At 50.1% G+C, this 15580-nt stretch overlaps 1 protein-coding gene across 1 annotated transcript; it reads left to right on the top strand.

The window, feature by feature from the left end:
* Positions 1-8141: 8141 nt before the first annotated feature.
* LOC133768165 (beta-defensin 119-like) lies at positions 8142-10092 on the top strand. The gene is made up of 2 exons (XM_062202538.1): positions 8142-8175; positions 9899-10092. Exons 1-2 carry the CDS (start codon positions 8142-8144, stop codon positions 10090-10092), a joined length of 228 nt encoding a protein of 75 aa, XP_062058522.1.
* The last annotated feature ends 5488 nt before the right edge of the window (positions 10093-15580 follow it).

Genomic DNA, 15580 nt, shown 5'->3' with positions numbered 1-15580 from the left:
GGCTTGTTCATTATTTACTTTTACGTTCTTTTGCGGATTTGTTTATTCATCCACACACTCAGCTCTGCCACTCAGCAGTGATAAACTCTACCTGTGACGCTCCATCTGTGAAGCTACGGTAGCAGTAGAGTGTCGCTCTGGGCTGTGGTAAGAATGGAATGAGATAATACAGAGCACAGAGCCAGCACACTGGAGGCCTGCAGAAACATCACTGGCGTCACTGTCCATTGATTTATCCAAGCACTGAGGCCACGGTGCTGCCTTCCAACTGGGTCTGAGGGGGACAGAAGGGACACTTAGCCTGAAGAAAACGAGCCAATGGGGAACACTGAAGAAGCCCCTTTCTCTGTGTGTCTTCCCGGACTTTCTCATCTTGGCTTCTCTCCTCAGGGTCTCATTTATCCACACAGTTGACCATTCCGATCTTACTCTCTACGGCGAGGTCCAGACCCAGAGCTGTCGGTGGGACCTGGTGTGTGACAGGCAGGCAGGAGGCATTCACGCTAGTCCATGCACACAATTTGCTGTCAATTCAATATTTCCATCCTTAGACTCTAGAAAGAGACTCCTTTCTCTGATCTTGGTCCTACCCTTTGGCTAAGCCCCTCCCCTTGGAGTGGGGCATTACATGAGACAAGAGGGATCTGCCCATCTGGAGCCTGCACCTGCCCTTCCCTCACCCCCCCACCCCCGGGCTGTGCTTTAATTGGCTGGGGCCTGGGATCACCTGCCCACCCCTGGAGGGCAGGGCCACTGCTGTGCCTCTCCCAGGCAGAAGTGCCAAGGGGCACTCCCGCTTGCGGGGGTGTGGGCAGAGCTTGGATGGTCAGGCAGGAGTGTCCACGTCTGTGCGTGTGGGGTCATGGCACAGAGCTGGCGACAGGGGAGAGGGGCAATGGGCTGTGGGCTGGGCCTGTTCCCTGTGTGCTGCTGTGTTCCTGCATGAAATCTGAGGTTTGCAAGAGTGATCCACGCAGATCTTCCGACTATTAGGAAGGGTTCTCTCATAAAAGAGGACAAAATATGATGTATTTATCAGTTTCATTACTTTGAATTGTAACTTTCAAATATTCTGACATAGGATGCGCAGGCCTTATTTGCATTCTTGCCCCATGACTGGCACATGTTAGGATTGTGCCTGATGTTTGGTTCCCGTTCTGGCTCACAGTCCATTTCCAAGGCCACTTCAAAGACAGGGCTACAATGTTGGTCTCTGAGTGGGGACTCTCGGACCGCACGCCAGTGTCCTCTGTGCCTTCTGTGAGACCACTCGAAATCCATCCTGCTGGTCTCCCTGCCCCAGATTTCCCCTGCATTGGCCTCTGTTATCAGAGAGTTATTGTTCATCTGTGAACAGGAGGGCATTGAACTCTTACAAAATGTCAACAGAAAAAAGTCTCTGAACACTAGAAAAACGTAAAGATCCATGCGAAAAGTCTGCATTTCATGTATTTGGGGAGGATGACTTCAGAGTGCAGAGGCTCAATTGATCCTCATCAACACACATGGTATTTTTTTTAAAAATTTTTTGGCTATATAAATAGTTTTTACAAAGTTATTTATTTATTTATTTGAAACACAGAGTTACAGAGAGGCAGAGGTAGAGAGAGAGAGAGAGAGAGAGGTCTTCCATCCACTGCTTTACTCCCCAAATGGCCTCAATAGCCAGAGCTGGGCTGATCCAAAGCCAGGAGCCAGGAGGTTCTTCCAGATCTCCCACGTGGGTGCAGTGGCCCAAGGACTTGATCCATCTTCTACTGCTTTCCCAGGCCATAGTGGAGAGCTGAATTGGAAGTGGAGCAGCCAGGACTAGAACTGGCACCCATATGGGATGCTGGCACTGCAAACGGCAGCTTTACCTGCTACACCACAGTGCCGGCCCCAACACACATGTTTAACAGAGGATGCTTTTCCTCCAGTTTCAGTTTTCTTTTCAAATATTAATTTATTAATGCATTTGCTTATTTATTTGAAAGGCAGAAAGAGTGAGAGAGAGACAGAGACACAGAAAGAGAGACAGGAGCAGATTGACAGAGAGAGAGGAGAGAGGAGAGAGGGGAGAGAGAGAGAGAGAGAAAGAGAGAGAGAGATGTCTCCCATGTAGTGGTTCTCTTCTCAAATGCTTGCAGCAGCTGGGGCTGGGCCAGGTCGAAGCCCAGAGCGGGGAACTCAGTTGGAGTCTGCTGCACGGGTGACAAGAACCCAAGTTCTTGAGTCATCACCTGCTGCCTCCCGTGGTGCACATTGGCAGGAAGGAGGAGTTGGAAGTGGAGCCAGGACTTGAATCAGACACCCTGATATGGGATGCAGGTATCCCAAGCAGCGTCTTAACCACTGTGCCAGACGTCCCTCCCCCTCAATCCCAAATTTCTCATTGGAGCGATCTGCCCAAATTCAATGTTTTATACCATAGTTGTGACTCACCTGTTTAACATCCATCATCATTTGATTTTGTACATTACATCTATTGCTCTTTTTTTTAAAAAAAGATTTATTTATTTATTTATTTGAAAGAGTTACAGAGAAGGAGAGGCGGGGGTAGAGAGAGAGAGAGAGAGAGATCGAGGGAGAGAGAGATCTTCCATCCGTTGGTTCATTCTCCAAATGACTGCAACTGTCAGAGCTGGACCAGACCAAACCCAGGAGTTAGTAGCTTCATCCAGGTCTTCTACGTGAGAGCAGGGCTTGGAGGACTTGGGCCATCTTCCACTGCCCTCCCAGGTGCATCAGTAGGGATCGGGATCAGAAGTGGAGCAGCTGGGACTCGATCCGGTGCCCACATGGATTGCTGGTGCTGCAGGCTGCAGGTATACCCACTATGCCACAGCACCGGCCCCTGCATCTATTACTCTTTCATTTTGATCCCCAGACTTTAAAACAAGAAAACTTTTCTTTAAATTATTGTATTTAACTCTGAAGAATCTCCTGTTGGTAATCTAACTTCTCAATGTGTTTCCTTTGGAAAATAGTAAAAAACGTGCTTATAGTAAAAAAATTCTCCGCTCAGCTTACCATTCTAGCTTGAACTAGGATTTCCCTCAGTCTCAACATTTGTTTACCTGTTTGCTGGCTCTGTCAAGTCTGGAAAAACTTTGATCTCATCTTGACAGGCTCTCTCTCCTCCAAAATGAGTTTTGATTGGCTTCACAAACATTCACAGTCAAGGTGTGACACGTGTGGCATGAGTGCATATTTGTTTGAGTCATTGCCTGCTTCCCACCAACCCCCCAAAGGCATGCCTGCCAGCTGGCCATCCCCAGGGGTTTAGAGAGCGTCCATCTGTCACTAGGCCCAGCGCCCTGCACAGATGCAGTGTAGTGAGGGTCTTGATTGGACAAACAGATGAACGACGGATTCTTGGGAAAGCGTGAGCGCATCTGGTGGGAGCGGGGCTGGCTGACGCCAGGGCCTACGCATTGGGCGGGGTCCTGTCTGTGGTGGGGGAGCAGGGGCTCACAGCCTCAGGTGTGGAAGACTCTGGCTGGCGGAGTTGGCAAAGATGCCGGAGCGTTCCTGGCTCTTGCTCAAGCTGGTGCTTACTATTCTTCAGTTAGTTTGCTCCAAAGCGCGCAGTGTGGAAGGTGTGTGCAGAGAGTCCAGGGGTCTCCCAGGATGGGGGGCCCGGCACTGACCTCTCCACACACCATCCTTCCTGCCCCCACTCGTTACCAGTCATTGTCCATACCAGTCTGTGTAGCCAGTCAGCAACACTGATTTAGAGCCTCCTCTGTGCGTAACACTGGCCTGCGGAGCAAACTGTGGCAAGAGACAGGATGTTGGGGTGAGAAAAGGACTCAGAGCCCACCATGGAGCACAAGAAGCTTCTGGAAGACCCTGGACTTTAGGCATGTGAAATTCTGAACATTCCCTCTGAGAGGTAAGGCACATCCTCCAATCCACCCCTCCCCTGGCACTTCCTTCAGCCCTCCCACTTGGGGACCTCACCTTTCCCCATCTTTCCAAGTCACAGATGGGGACACTGAGCGAAAGGGGGGAGGTGGCCCACACTCAGGAACAGGCTTGAGGCGATGCTGGGGTAATGCTCAGAGCTTCTGGGGAGGGGCTGTGGAGACATCGAAGATCGAGGCAAGCAGGAGTGAGTGCCGACGGCGATTAGCATCCTGGAGGTGCAAGCAGCCACCAGGCCGAGGGGAGCCAGGAGCTGCAAAGCTTCCGCCACAAGCTTTGGGAGTCAGTTTGGGCTCTTTGACGCCTTGCTCTGGGCCTGCTGTGGCCTCTCTACAGAGGAAAAGCAGGGAGCAGGCGGACATTCCTGCTCCACTATCCCGGATGTACAGCTCTGCCCACCCTTCCGTGGGATGCACATTGGCTTCCTCCTCGGTGGAGCTGGAAGAGGACCTAATCCCCCCGGCATTGATGGAAAGCGTGAGGGTTGCTCCTGTGAGGCTTCCTCGCGTCTCCTCTCCCGCCCCAGCAGGTTGAGGGAGACGGTGATGGCAGAGGGAAGGCCCCGCTGGGGTGGGGGCTTGTGTGGAAGCAGGGAAGACCTGTCAGCTTGTGTGGAGGCCTTTCCTGGGACGGAGAAGCCGTCCTCCGCGTGGAACTGAAGCTTGATTCAGCCGCGGCTCTGCACGCCAGGAGCCACGATCCAAGCTACCTGTGTTCTATTCTTGCCCATGCTCCAAAGTGGTAAAACGATTTCCTTCTTAAGCCTCCTCACCGTTGCTTAGGCAACGTATGTTCTCTGATCAAAGTGCAAGGGAGTAGCCCACTTTTGTGAAGCCCGTTTGAACATAGGGACCCTTGTGTGCCTAGTGCCAAGTTCAAGGCCTGGTAAATCCTGGGTGCTGAGGAGCATTTAGGGAATGAGTGATGGGCTCTGGCATACCCACTTCAGATGTTTGGGCTTGACACCTAGCACAACAGAGGGCCATGGTCTGCAACAAACAAACAAACAAACAAACAAAAACAAAAGCAGAATACCTAGAACTAACAAGTAAGCTCATCACAGTTAAAACACATAAGATAAATTTAAAAAAAACCAATTGCATTTTTATATCATAGCAATGAGCTTGTCAACACTGAAGTTAAAAATACAATTTAAAAATCACTACAAGAAAATAAACACTCAGGTTTATACCTAACAAAACATGTAAGAAATTGTATGCTGAAAACTACTGAACACAGATAAAAGAAAAAAGATCTAAATAAATGAAGAGTCCCACAGCACCTATGTTTTTTTTTTTTTTTTTTTTTGACAGGCAGAGTGGACAGTGAGAGAGAGAGACAGAGAGAAAGGTCGTCCTTTTTGCCGTTGGTTCACCCTCCAATGGCCGCCGCGGCCGGCGCATCTCGCTGATCCGAAGCCAGGAGCCAGGTGCTTCTCCTGGTCTCCCATGCGGGTGCAGGGCCCAAGCACTTGGGCCATCCTCCACTGCCTTCCCAGGCCATAGCAGAGAGCTGGCCTGGAACAGGGGCAACCGGGATAGAATCCGGCACCCCAACCGGGACTAGAACCCGGTGTGCCGGCGCCGCAAGGTGGAGGATTAGCCTGTTAAGCCACGGCGCCGGCCAGCACCTATGTGTTACAGGACTCAGCTGGCAGGGCCATCAGTTCTCCTCAGACTGATATATACATTTATGACAATTTCTGTCAGTCTCCCATATGGTTTCTTACAGATGCGAACAGTATTATTCTGCCCATCACCGTGGCTGAAGAGAAGTCTGTAAAGGGACAAGAATAGCTAAAACAAATTCAATACAATCTCATTTGCTACTTTTGTTTTTATTACCTGTGTTGTGTATGTCTATGATATCTACATGTGAAGTGAACATGACAAAATGTTAAAAATTATTAAATCTTCAAACTGAAAAAAATCATCATTCGGCAAATACTGTAGCAATAACTTGTAGTCAAGTATCAGTTGATGTTGAAATTAGGGCAAAAGTGTTTTTGTAGTTTAAAGTATCTCAGAATAAAATGGCTGTTAATTGCAAAGTCAAAAACACTTGAAAATCAATAAAGTTGCAAGATTCATTCTTCCAGATTTCATGATTTATCACAATCAACACTGTGTGTGTTTGGTATTGATCTTGATGGAGAGATAGACACAAAGATCAATGGAAAAGAATAGGAAACCAGAAATAGCTCCACCCAAGGACAGCCAACTGAGGGTTTTTTTTTTTTTTTTAAGATTTATTTTATTTATTTGAAAGACGGAGTTACAGAGAGAGGTGGAGACAGAGAGAAAGGTCTTTCATCCACTGGTTCACTCCCCAGATGGCTGCATCGGCCGGAGCTATGCCGATCCGAAGCCAGGAGCCAGAAGCTTCTTTCAGTCTCCTACGCGGGTGCAGGGGCCCAAGGACTTGGGCCATCTTCTACTGCTTTCCCAGGCCGTAGCAGAGAGCTGGACTGGAAGAGGAGCAGCCGGGACGAGAACCGTCACCCATATGGGATGCCGGTGCTTCAGGCCAGGGCTTTCACCCGCTGTGCCACAGCACCGGCCCAGCCAACTGAGTTTTGACCAAGGAAGAAAGATAACCTTTTCAACAAATAGTGCTGGAGCAGCTGGATGTCTGCAGACAAACACACACTCACACACATGAAGCCAGACGCTCAGTCTATACGTCACACCATCTATAAAAACAAACTCCGCATTGATCATAGATTTAAATGTAAACTGTAAAAATATAAAACCTCTAGAAGAAAATTCAGGGAAAACTCAGAGCTAGGCATTGGTGAAGTACTCATAGCTATGAGAAGCACAATCCACAGAAGAAAAAACTCCACAAATTGGGACTTACTCAAACTGTAAAACTTGCACTCTGTGACGGAGAGGGTTGGAAAGACAAACTCCACCTGGGGGAGAGCATTTACGCACCACCTATCTGACCATGAACTCATGTCGCAAATGCAGAACAGCTCTCAAAGATCAAAAGTGAAAATCAAATAATGCAGTTAGAAAATGGACAAACCGAAAAAGAACTAAGTGACTGCTGACCATACTACCTGGCAAACATACTCCTGGACATTTATCCCAGAGAAATGAAAATTTATATCTCCATAAAAACTGGTGGGTGAATGCTTATAGTAGCTTTGTAACATTTTTATTTATTTATTTTTAAAGTGCATTAAGAGTGGGAGAGAAACAGAGATCTTCCATGTACTGGTTCACTCCCCAAATACCTGTAACATCCAGGGTTGGGCCAGACTGAAGCCAGGAGCTGGTAACTGACTCTTGGGCTCCTCCATGGGTGGCAGGAACCCAGGTACTTGAGCCATCACCTGCTGCCCCTCTCAGGGTGCACACTAGCAGGAGGCTGCAGTCAGGAGCAGAGCTGGGACTTGAACCTATGTACTTCAGTATGGATGCAGGCACTCCAAGCAGCATCTTAACCACCGTGGCCAAACACCCACCTCAGTAGCTTTATTTTTAATAGTCAAAAACTAGAGGCCGGCACTGTGACATAGCGGGTAAAGTTGCCGCCTGCAGTGCCGGCATCCCATATGAGTGCCGGTTCATATGCAGCTGCTCCACTTTCCATCCAGCTCTCTGCCATGGCCTGGGAAAGCAGTAGAAGATGGCCCAACTCCTACGGCCCTGGCACCCGCGTGGGAGACCTGGAAGAAGCTCCTGGCTCCTGGCTTCGGATTGGCACAGCTCTGGCCGTTGTGGCCATCTGGGAAGTGAACCAGCGGATGGAGGACTTTTCCCTCCTAACCTCCCACTCCGCCTCTCCTTCTCTCTCTGTGTAACTCTGACTTTCAAATAAATAAATCTTTTTTAAAAATGGTCAAAAACTAGAAATCACCAAAGTGCCTCTCAACAGGGGACTGGTTAGTACCCTGTGCTACACCCACGTCAGGGAGCACCGCTCAGAGCTGAAAGGGATGAGCTATTGATGCCACACACCTCGGATGTGTCCTGAGTTCTGTCGATTCTCATTTGTTCCTCCACGTTGGGGTTTTCCTGTTTCCAGTGTGATGGGTCATTTTGACTGAAACCTCGTCATGTTTGGAACTGTGTTAGGAGACTGTGGATCACATTTAAGCCGCCTGTCAGCGTCTCTGCTCTAACACTGCTCCGGCAAGGGAATGGGGGTGCTGCTGTGATAATTCCAGGAGGCGGAGGGCAGAAGTCCAGATTTTACGCTTGGTTTCCCTTGACACGAGAGGCATGGAGGAGAGCTTCTCGTTCCCAAAGGGTGTAGGTAGGAGTTCCAGCGCCCAGGTATGCCTGCCCTCATACCACCCTGGTTGAGAAGGGAAGAGGATTCAATTCCCCATGTGGCTTCCAGTGACATTGCAGAGAGTGATGGCCTCGTGGCAGCTGCGTGGTGGTCATTTTTTTTAAAAAATCTTTAAAAAAATTATTCTAGGCCGGCACCGCGGCTCACTAGGCTAATCCTCCGCCTGCAGCGCCGGCACACCGGGTTCTAGTCCTGGTTGGGGCGCCGGTTCTGTCCCTGTTGCCCCTCTTCCAGTCCAGCTCTCTGCTATGGCCCGGGAGTGCAGTGGAGGATGGCCCAGGTGCTTGGGCCCTGCACCCACATGGGAGACCAGGAGGAAGCATCTGTCTCCTGGCTTTGGATCAGCACAGTGTACTGGCCATGGTGGCCATTTGGAGGGTGAACCAACGGAAGGAAGACCTTTCACTCTGTCTCTCTCTCTCACTGTCTAACTCTGCCTGTCAAAAAAAAATTATTCTAGGGGGATGGAGGGAAGGGCAGTGGAGGCGGGAGAGAGCTCCCAACTGCTGCCTCGCTCCTCAAATGCCCGTAGTGGCCCCAGTTAGGGTGGAGGGGGTGCAGCCTGGAGCTGGGAACTCAGCCCAGGTCTTCCATGTGAGTGGCAGAAACCAATTACTTGAGCCATCCTTGTTGGCTCCCGGGGTCCGCATTGACAGGAAGCTGCAGTTAGAACAGAGCTGGGTAGCAAACCGTGGCACTCCCATGTGGTATGTGGGCGTCCTAACTGCCAGGCCCAAAGCCTGCCCCATGACCAAAGTCTTGACTGTCCGCTGGACCGCCCAGTAACCACCTCATCAGGAAGTGGAGGGGCACCTTCTCACCACCAGGGGGAGGGAGCCCAAGCTCCCCACTGGGCTTCTGGGTGATGACGGCCTCGTTAGCACCCAGAAGTGATGGAAGTCCAGGCCCCTCACCCTGGCTTCTCCGGTGCCATCGTGGGAGTTTGCACATCCTTACAGTTTCAAGAGGGTACAAGTCTAGGCCTGTTTTGGTGGAGGTGTGAGTGGGGCTGTGTTTCTTTTTCTTCCTGCACTTGCCCATTATGTTTCGCTACTTCGCTGACCCCAACCCACTAGGATTTGCTTTTGTGCTGCTAGTTCTGTGGCACTGGTTTTGGTGAAGGTCACTAGGGGTTCTTCTTTCGTAAAGTTGCTGGATGTTGCTCGGCCTGGGTCTCACTCTGCCTCTAGGTAGCATTTCCGCCATATTTTATTCCCTTCTTGGACACCTCTGCTTGCCTGGCATTTGCGGGCGTTTGACTGGAGCAGGGTGGTTATTGTCTATGATGTTTGTCTTTTGAGGCTGCCTCTTTCCCGGTCCTTCGACTCCAGAGAATAAACTTCTCTTGGGACTCTTTTGTTTTTAAATCTTAGTATCCATTTGTGTTTCCAAATTGCCAGCTTCACCAGCGCCAGTCCAGGATATATGAGGCAAAAAAACAGACAATTCATGGCTGTCATTCCTGACTTGCCCGCTCTTTATCTTGCAGGGTAATTTTATATTTGTTTTATGTATAGTGCCAGCATTGCTAACTGTACGTCATAGGAATAGAGAAAAATAATCACCTCTAATTTTCCGGAAGTGGGAGTTGCCATTGCCCTAAAGATCATGCCTCATAGATCATGAGATCTATGTCACTGCAGAGTGGAAATTAACTATGTGCATTTTTTTTTTTTTTGGCCAGGCAGACGTAACAGCGATCGATGCATGGGTAACAGTGGAATCTGTAGACCCTCTTGCAAAAAGAATGAGCAGCCATACTTCTTTTGCAGAAATTATCAACCCTGCTGCCTCCAGTCCTATGTGAGGATAAGTATTTCTGGACCAAAAGAAAGTAATGAGTGGTCCTACGAGAAACACTGGCCGGACATACCTTGAATGCTGGTGGTCACCATCCTCAAGTTCTCCAGGAGAGAGTCACCCATCCCTCGCCCCATTAAAGCTTGTGCACTTGCCACCCTTGTCTGCCTTTTGTCTACTGGGAATCATCGTGAGAGATTGGCTTTTGCATAGTGAGATGTCCCATTCTGGAGGCAGCAGTGTGAGAGAGAAAGTTGGAAAGTTGGCATGACAGCTGGAGAAGAGAAAGGCCAACCAGGGAAGGTGTGGGGAGATCTCATGTGAGCCCAGTAGGCAAGGGTTGATAGATTTAGGCCGAGCCAAGACTTAATCAGCGTGGCCTCCGGGGGCCATCAGAACAAGTGGGTTAGATAAATTTGGCTGAGATCCTGGAAGAACTTCTCAACCCATAGAGCCATTGCAGTGTGGAAAAAGCTGTACTTTACAGGTTTCAAGTTGCAAGGCTGGGGGATCTGTTTGGTGGTTATTTCAAAAGAATTTGAATATTACTTGGTGTTGTTGATGATGATTGTTTTTAAGGTCCTTTAATTCCTGAAAGTCTAGGAGGTTTGTGCAACCAACACCAGCTTTTTAACATAAAATTCTGATTTTATTCTGTTATGTCTCACTGCCCACTACTACCATCTATCTTTCTCCATCGTTAGTTTCACAGTTTGTCACAAGGAGAGGAGCTCGGCTCGCCATTCTGTTTCTCTGTGTCGCGGACTCCCCTCAGCTGCGTACGATTTGCTTTTGTGTTGATTGTCTTACGGAGCCAGCTTTGGTCAAGGTCACCAGGAGTCTGCGTTCTGGAAGTTGCCGGATGTTGCCAGCTTGTATCTCATTCTGCCTCTGGCTGGCATTTCCACCGTATTTCATTCCCTTCTAGAACCCCTCAGCTTGCCTGGCTTCTGTGACTTCACTCTCTTTGTTCTCCTCCTTTTTTTTTTTTTTTTTTTTTCTTGACAGGCAGAGTGGACAGTGAGAGAAAGAGACAGAGAGAAAGGTCTTCCCTTTGCCGTTGGTTCACCCTCCAATGGCCGCCGCGGTAGCGCGCTGCGGCCGGCGCACCGCGCTGTTCCGATGGCAGGAGCCAGGTGCTTATCCTGGTCTCCCATGGGGTGCAGAGCCCAAACACTTGGGCCATCCTCCACTGCACTCCCTGGCCACAGCAGAGAGCTGGCCTGGAAGAGGGGCAACCGGGACAGGATCGGTGCCCCGACCGGGACTAGAACCCGGTGTGCCGGCGCCGCAAGGCGGAGGATTAGCCTGTTGAGCCACGGCGCCGGCCTGTTCTCCTCCTTTTAAAGGGGCTGGGGCTCGTTACCCGCTGGATGATCTGTCCTTTTCTGTCTTCTGGCCCATTGCATTCCTTTGGGATTACTCTGCTTTTCTGAAACTAAAAGCTCATTAGGAAAAGGCTGATGGTTCTGTAGCCAGAACACCACATACACGTGAGAGGACTTCACAATGTTCATGGAAAAATGGAATTGAAATGTTGATTTTGGTGCAAAAATTTTTGAAATTCATGCAAAGTTTTTCCATAATAGGCATTTTCAATGAACTGTTTAACAATTATTTATTTATTTATTATTTAAATTTAAGAGGGAGACAGAGATAGGGACAGAGAGAAACAGACAAACTGAGAGGGCTCCCATCCACTGATCCACTCCCCAAATGCCCACAGTAGCCAAAACTGGGCCAGGTTGAAGACGAGAGACAGAAATTCAGTTTGAATCTCCCGTGTGTGTGGCAGGAACCCAAGCACTCGAGCCATCTCTGTTGCCTCCCAAGGCTGCGTTAGCAGTCAGCTGGGTCGGGAGATGGAGCTGGGAGTCCAGAATGGATGCAGGTGACCCGGAGAGTCTTAACCAGTAAGCCAGTGCCCGCCCCGCTCATGACCACTGTGAAGGCCGCCTCTGCTTTGAAATGTTTTCAGCTTTTCTCATGGGTGACACTTTGCTTCCGGAAGCAGGTTGTCAATGAAGAGTTATGCTTTAAAGGACTTGCCAATCAGCCCTAGATTCTCTCCGGTGTGTGCCCTTCCAAGTTGTCATCGACCTGTCCCCACGTTTGTAACCAACACAACCCCTCCCCCCAATCGTTGCCTCCAGGGCTACACAAGTTCAATGCTTCGCTCTGCTTAAGGAGCCTGTGTCTGCCCCGCCGGGCTCTCTGGTACTCGTGGAAATAACCATTTCAGTGTTTGGATTTAGACACTGGGCAATGGTTTCATCTTTTTTTTTTTTTTTTCTCTTCCTTTCCGTGATGGCACAACAAAGCTTATGATCTGGAGAAAGGTGCTAGTTCTGGACTTCTGTTATGGGAAGAATATTGTTCCAAGAACCCAAGCTGACCGTCTCACTGAAAACAAGTATAGTTAAATATACAACAAAACTTTCTAAGCATGCTTGACCTGGCCAGAAAGCCAGGCCACATGAAAGCAGGCACTCTTCTGAAGCAGTGGAGGCCGGCTTTTGTCTTGGCGGCATTTGCTGCAGCAGGTACACCAGTTTCGGTGGCTACACTTTTGTCCAGGGAAGGAGATGGTTCCCAGGGTCTGAGAAGCTTGAGTCCTGCAAGAAAGCCCCACACAAATCCCAGTCCTGAAGCGCTAGCTGTGCTGTGCAAAGATTAACCAGGGAGGGGGCTCCTTGCTCTTCACCACGGACTGTCGAGAGCAACTCCCTGGTGTTGAACTTGGAGCTCAGTTTACACATCAGGCTGGCTTCCACGTAGCCTTTCAGCTTGAGCTCACAGCACGTGAGTGAGCGAAGGAGACTCAAGCTGAGTCAGCTTAACGTTGTCCTGGACTTGAGGGTCACAGCGGTCTTCCAAAAGCAAATCTGAGAACAGACATGAGCACAGGACTCAGGGAATGTGCTCAGCTGAAGCTGTAAAGAAAATGCACAGGTCAGGCCGGCACCGTGGCTTAACAGGCTAATCCTCCACCTTGCAGCGCTGGCACACAGGGTTCTAGTCCCGGTCAGGGTGCCGGATTCTATCCCGGTTGCCCCTCTTCCAGGCCAGCTCTCTGCTGTGGCCCGGGAAGGCAGCGGAGGATGGCCCAGGTCCTTGGGCCCTGCACCCGCATGGGAGACCAGGAGAAGCACCTGGCTCCTGGCTTCGGATCAGCGCGATGTGCTGGCCACAGCGGCCATTGGAGGGTGAACCAACGGCAAAAGGAAGACCTTTCTCTCTGTCTCTCTCTCTCTCACTATCCACTCTGCCTGTCAAAAAAAAAAAAAAAAAAAAAAAAAAGAATAGAAAATGCACAGGTCAGAGCCCCAAACCAGAAAACGCCAAAGCTGCAGGGTGCCCCGAGTCACCAGCAGAAATCACAGACCAGGGAGCTGGGCTTCCAGAGACTTCAGATGTCAGGATTATTGGTACTAACAGATCTGAAAAAAGTACATCCATGAGACCTCAATTTTCCATTATGAGCTGGGGATATTCTTTTTTTTTTTTTTTTTTTTGTTTGTTTGTTTGACAGGCAGAGTGGACAGTGTGAGAGAGAGACAGAGAGAAAGGTCTTCCTTTTTGCCGTTGGTTCACCCTCCAATGGCCGCTGCGGCTGGCGCACCGCACTGATCCGATGGCAGGAGCCAGGTGCCTATCCTGGTCTCCCATGGGGTGCAGGGCCCAAGCACTTGGGCCATCCTCCACTGCACTCCCTGGCCACAGCAGAGAGCTGGCCTGGAAGAGGGGCAACCGGGACAGAACCGGCGCCCCGACCGGGACTAGAACCCGGTGTGCCGGCGCCGCAAGGCGGAGGATTAGCCTAGTGAGCCGAGGCGCCGGCTAAGCCGGAGATATTCTAACCCCTGGCATGCTAGGAGGGTACATCAAAAATTTGTGGAAAATGGAATTAAAAGGTACATTAATTTTGGTGCAAATCCACGCAGACTTTTTGTAACGCAGGTTTTCTGTGAACAGTTTGAAGATCCCTCGTAAGCGTCCGGTCGTTACGTGGAGATGAAATGTCCCAAGCTGGGACGGAGCAGGTGCCTGTGGCGCCCTTCCCGCCCTGCTGCCTGCCTGTCATCACACACTGATGATGTCATGAGGAATCTGTACGCTTAGTTAGCAGAGGGTGAGGAAGCGAGGCGCTGTTTGTGGTGTGGCTGGGTGACAGGCTGGCACGAGCCCAGGGGCTGCACGCTAGCCGGATGCACAGGTGGCTCTGAAAGGCAGCGTCTAGAAATCTCTCGGGCCGGCGCAGCAGGCTGAGCTCCCATCTGCAGTGCTGGCATCCCTGATGGGCACCGGTTCGTGTCCTGGCTGCTCTACTTCCCATCCAGCTCCCTGCTAAGGCACCTGGGAAAGCAGAAGAAGATGGCCCACGTGCTTGGGCCCCTGCACCCATGTGGGGGACCCGGGGGAAGCTCCTGGCTCCTGGCTTAGGCCTGGCTCTGCCTCTGACTGTTGCGGCCATCTGGAGAGTGAATCACTGGGTGGAAGATTCTCTCTTTCTCTCTCTCTTCTCTCTCAAGTCTACCTTTCAAATAATAAATGAAACTTAAAAAATAAAAAGAAATCTTTCCCGTTGAGGAGAGAGTCCTGGAGAGAGGCAAGGGGTGGCTGGCCGTGTGAGGACTTGGAAAGAGCCAGCTTAGATCTGTAATGTTGAGGCACAGTGTAGCCAGGGGGGACAGACCACTATGAAAGGGGCCAGGATGTGAAGCTACTTTTGTGCTACCAGCAAGGGGAAAATAAAGCTCTACATCATGGCCTGAAAGAATTACCTAACCTTTCACCCACAATGTGAGGGTCCCCACCTTTGAATGTCCAGGGGTGATCAAAGCTTGGTAAGGGAAATAGGCCAAGGGGCCAATCTTCCAGCAACTTTTATTCCAACCTTGAAGCAAGTGGAGGTATTAAGAGAGTCCTCAGAGCTCACAGCTAGGTCAGTCAATTTCCTGTAGTGATCGATAATTCAGGGCCTCGGGGCCAAGTTTAATTAGCAGGAAAATGGATGTTTTCTCTGAGGTGTCTGATGTTCTATAAATAAAGCTTTCAGTATCCTAGTAGTTATTGTCATAAATGTAAACGCTTTTAAAAATTTAATTTACTTATGAGGCAGAGAGACAGAGAGCTAGGGGGGAGGGCACGGGGAGCGTGAGCTCACGCATCTGCTGTTCGTTGCCCAAATACCTGCAACAGCTGGGGTTGGGCCAGGCCAAAGCCAGGAGCCTGGAACTTAATCTTGGTCTCTCACGTGGGTGGCAGGAACCTAAGTATTTGAGCCATCACCTGCTACCTCCCAGGGTTTGCATTATCAGGAAGCTGGAGTTGGGAGCCTGGAGCTGGAACTGGGCATTGAAACTAGGTACTCTGATATGGGCTGCAGGTGTCTTAACCAGCATCTTAACCAGCAACCAAGTGACCTCCTTGGATTTATGAGTTTTGATTTTGACCGCTTGTGCTGCTATCAGGAGGTAGGCCTGAGGCTGGTGCTGTGGCGTAGTGGGTACAGCTGCTCCCTGCAATGCCTGCATTCCATACGGATGCTGGTTCAGGTCCCAGC

This window comes from Lepus europaeus, chromosome 10 (genome assembly GCF_033115175.1).
Source record: "Lepus europaeus isolate LE1 chromosome 10, mLepTim1.pri, whole genome shotgun sequence".
Lineage (NCBI taxonomy): Eukaryota > Metazoa > Chordata > Mammalia > Lagomorpha > Leporidae > Lepus > Lepus europaeus.
This window is presented reverse-complemented; position numbering and strand designations above follow the sequence as displayed.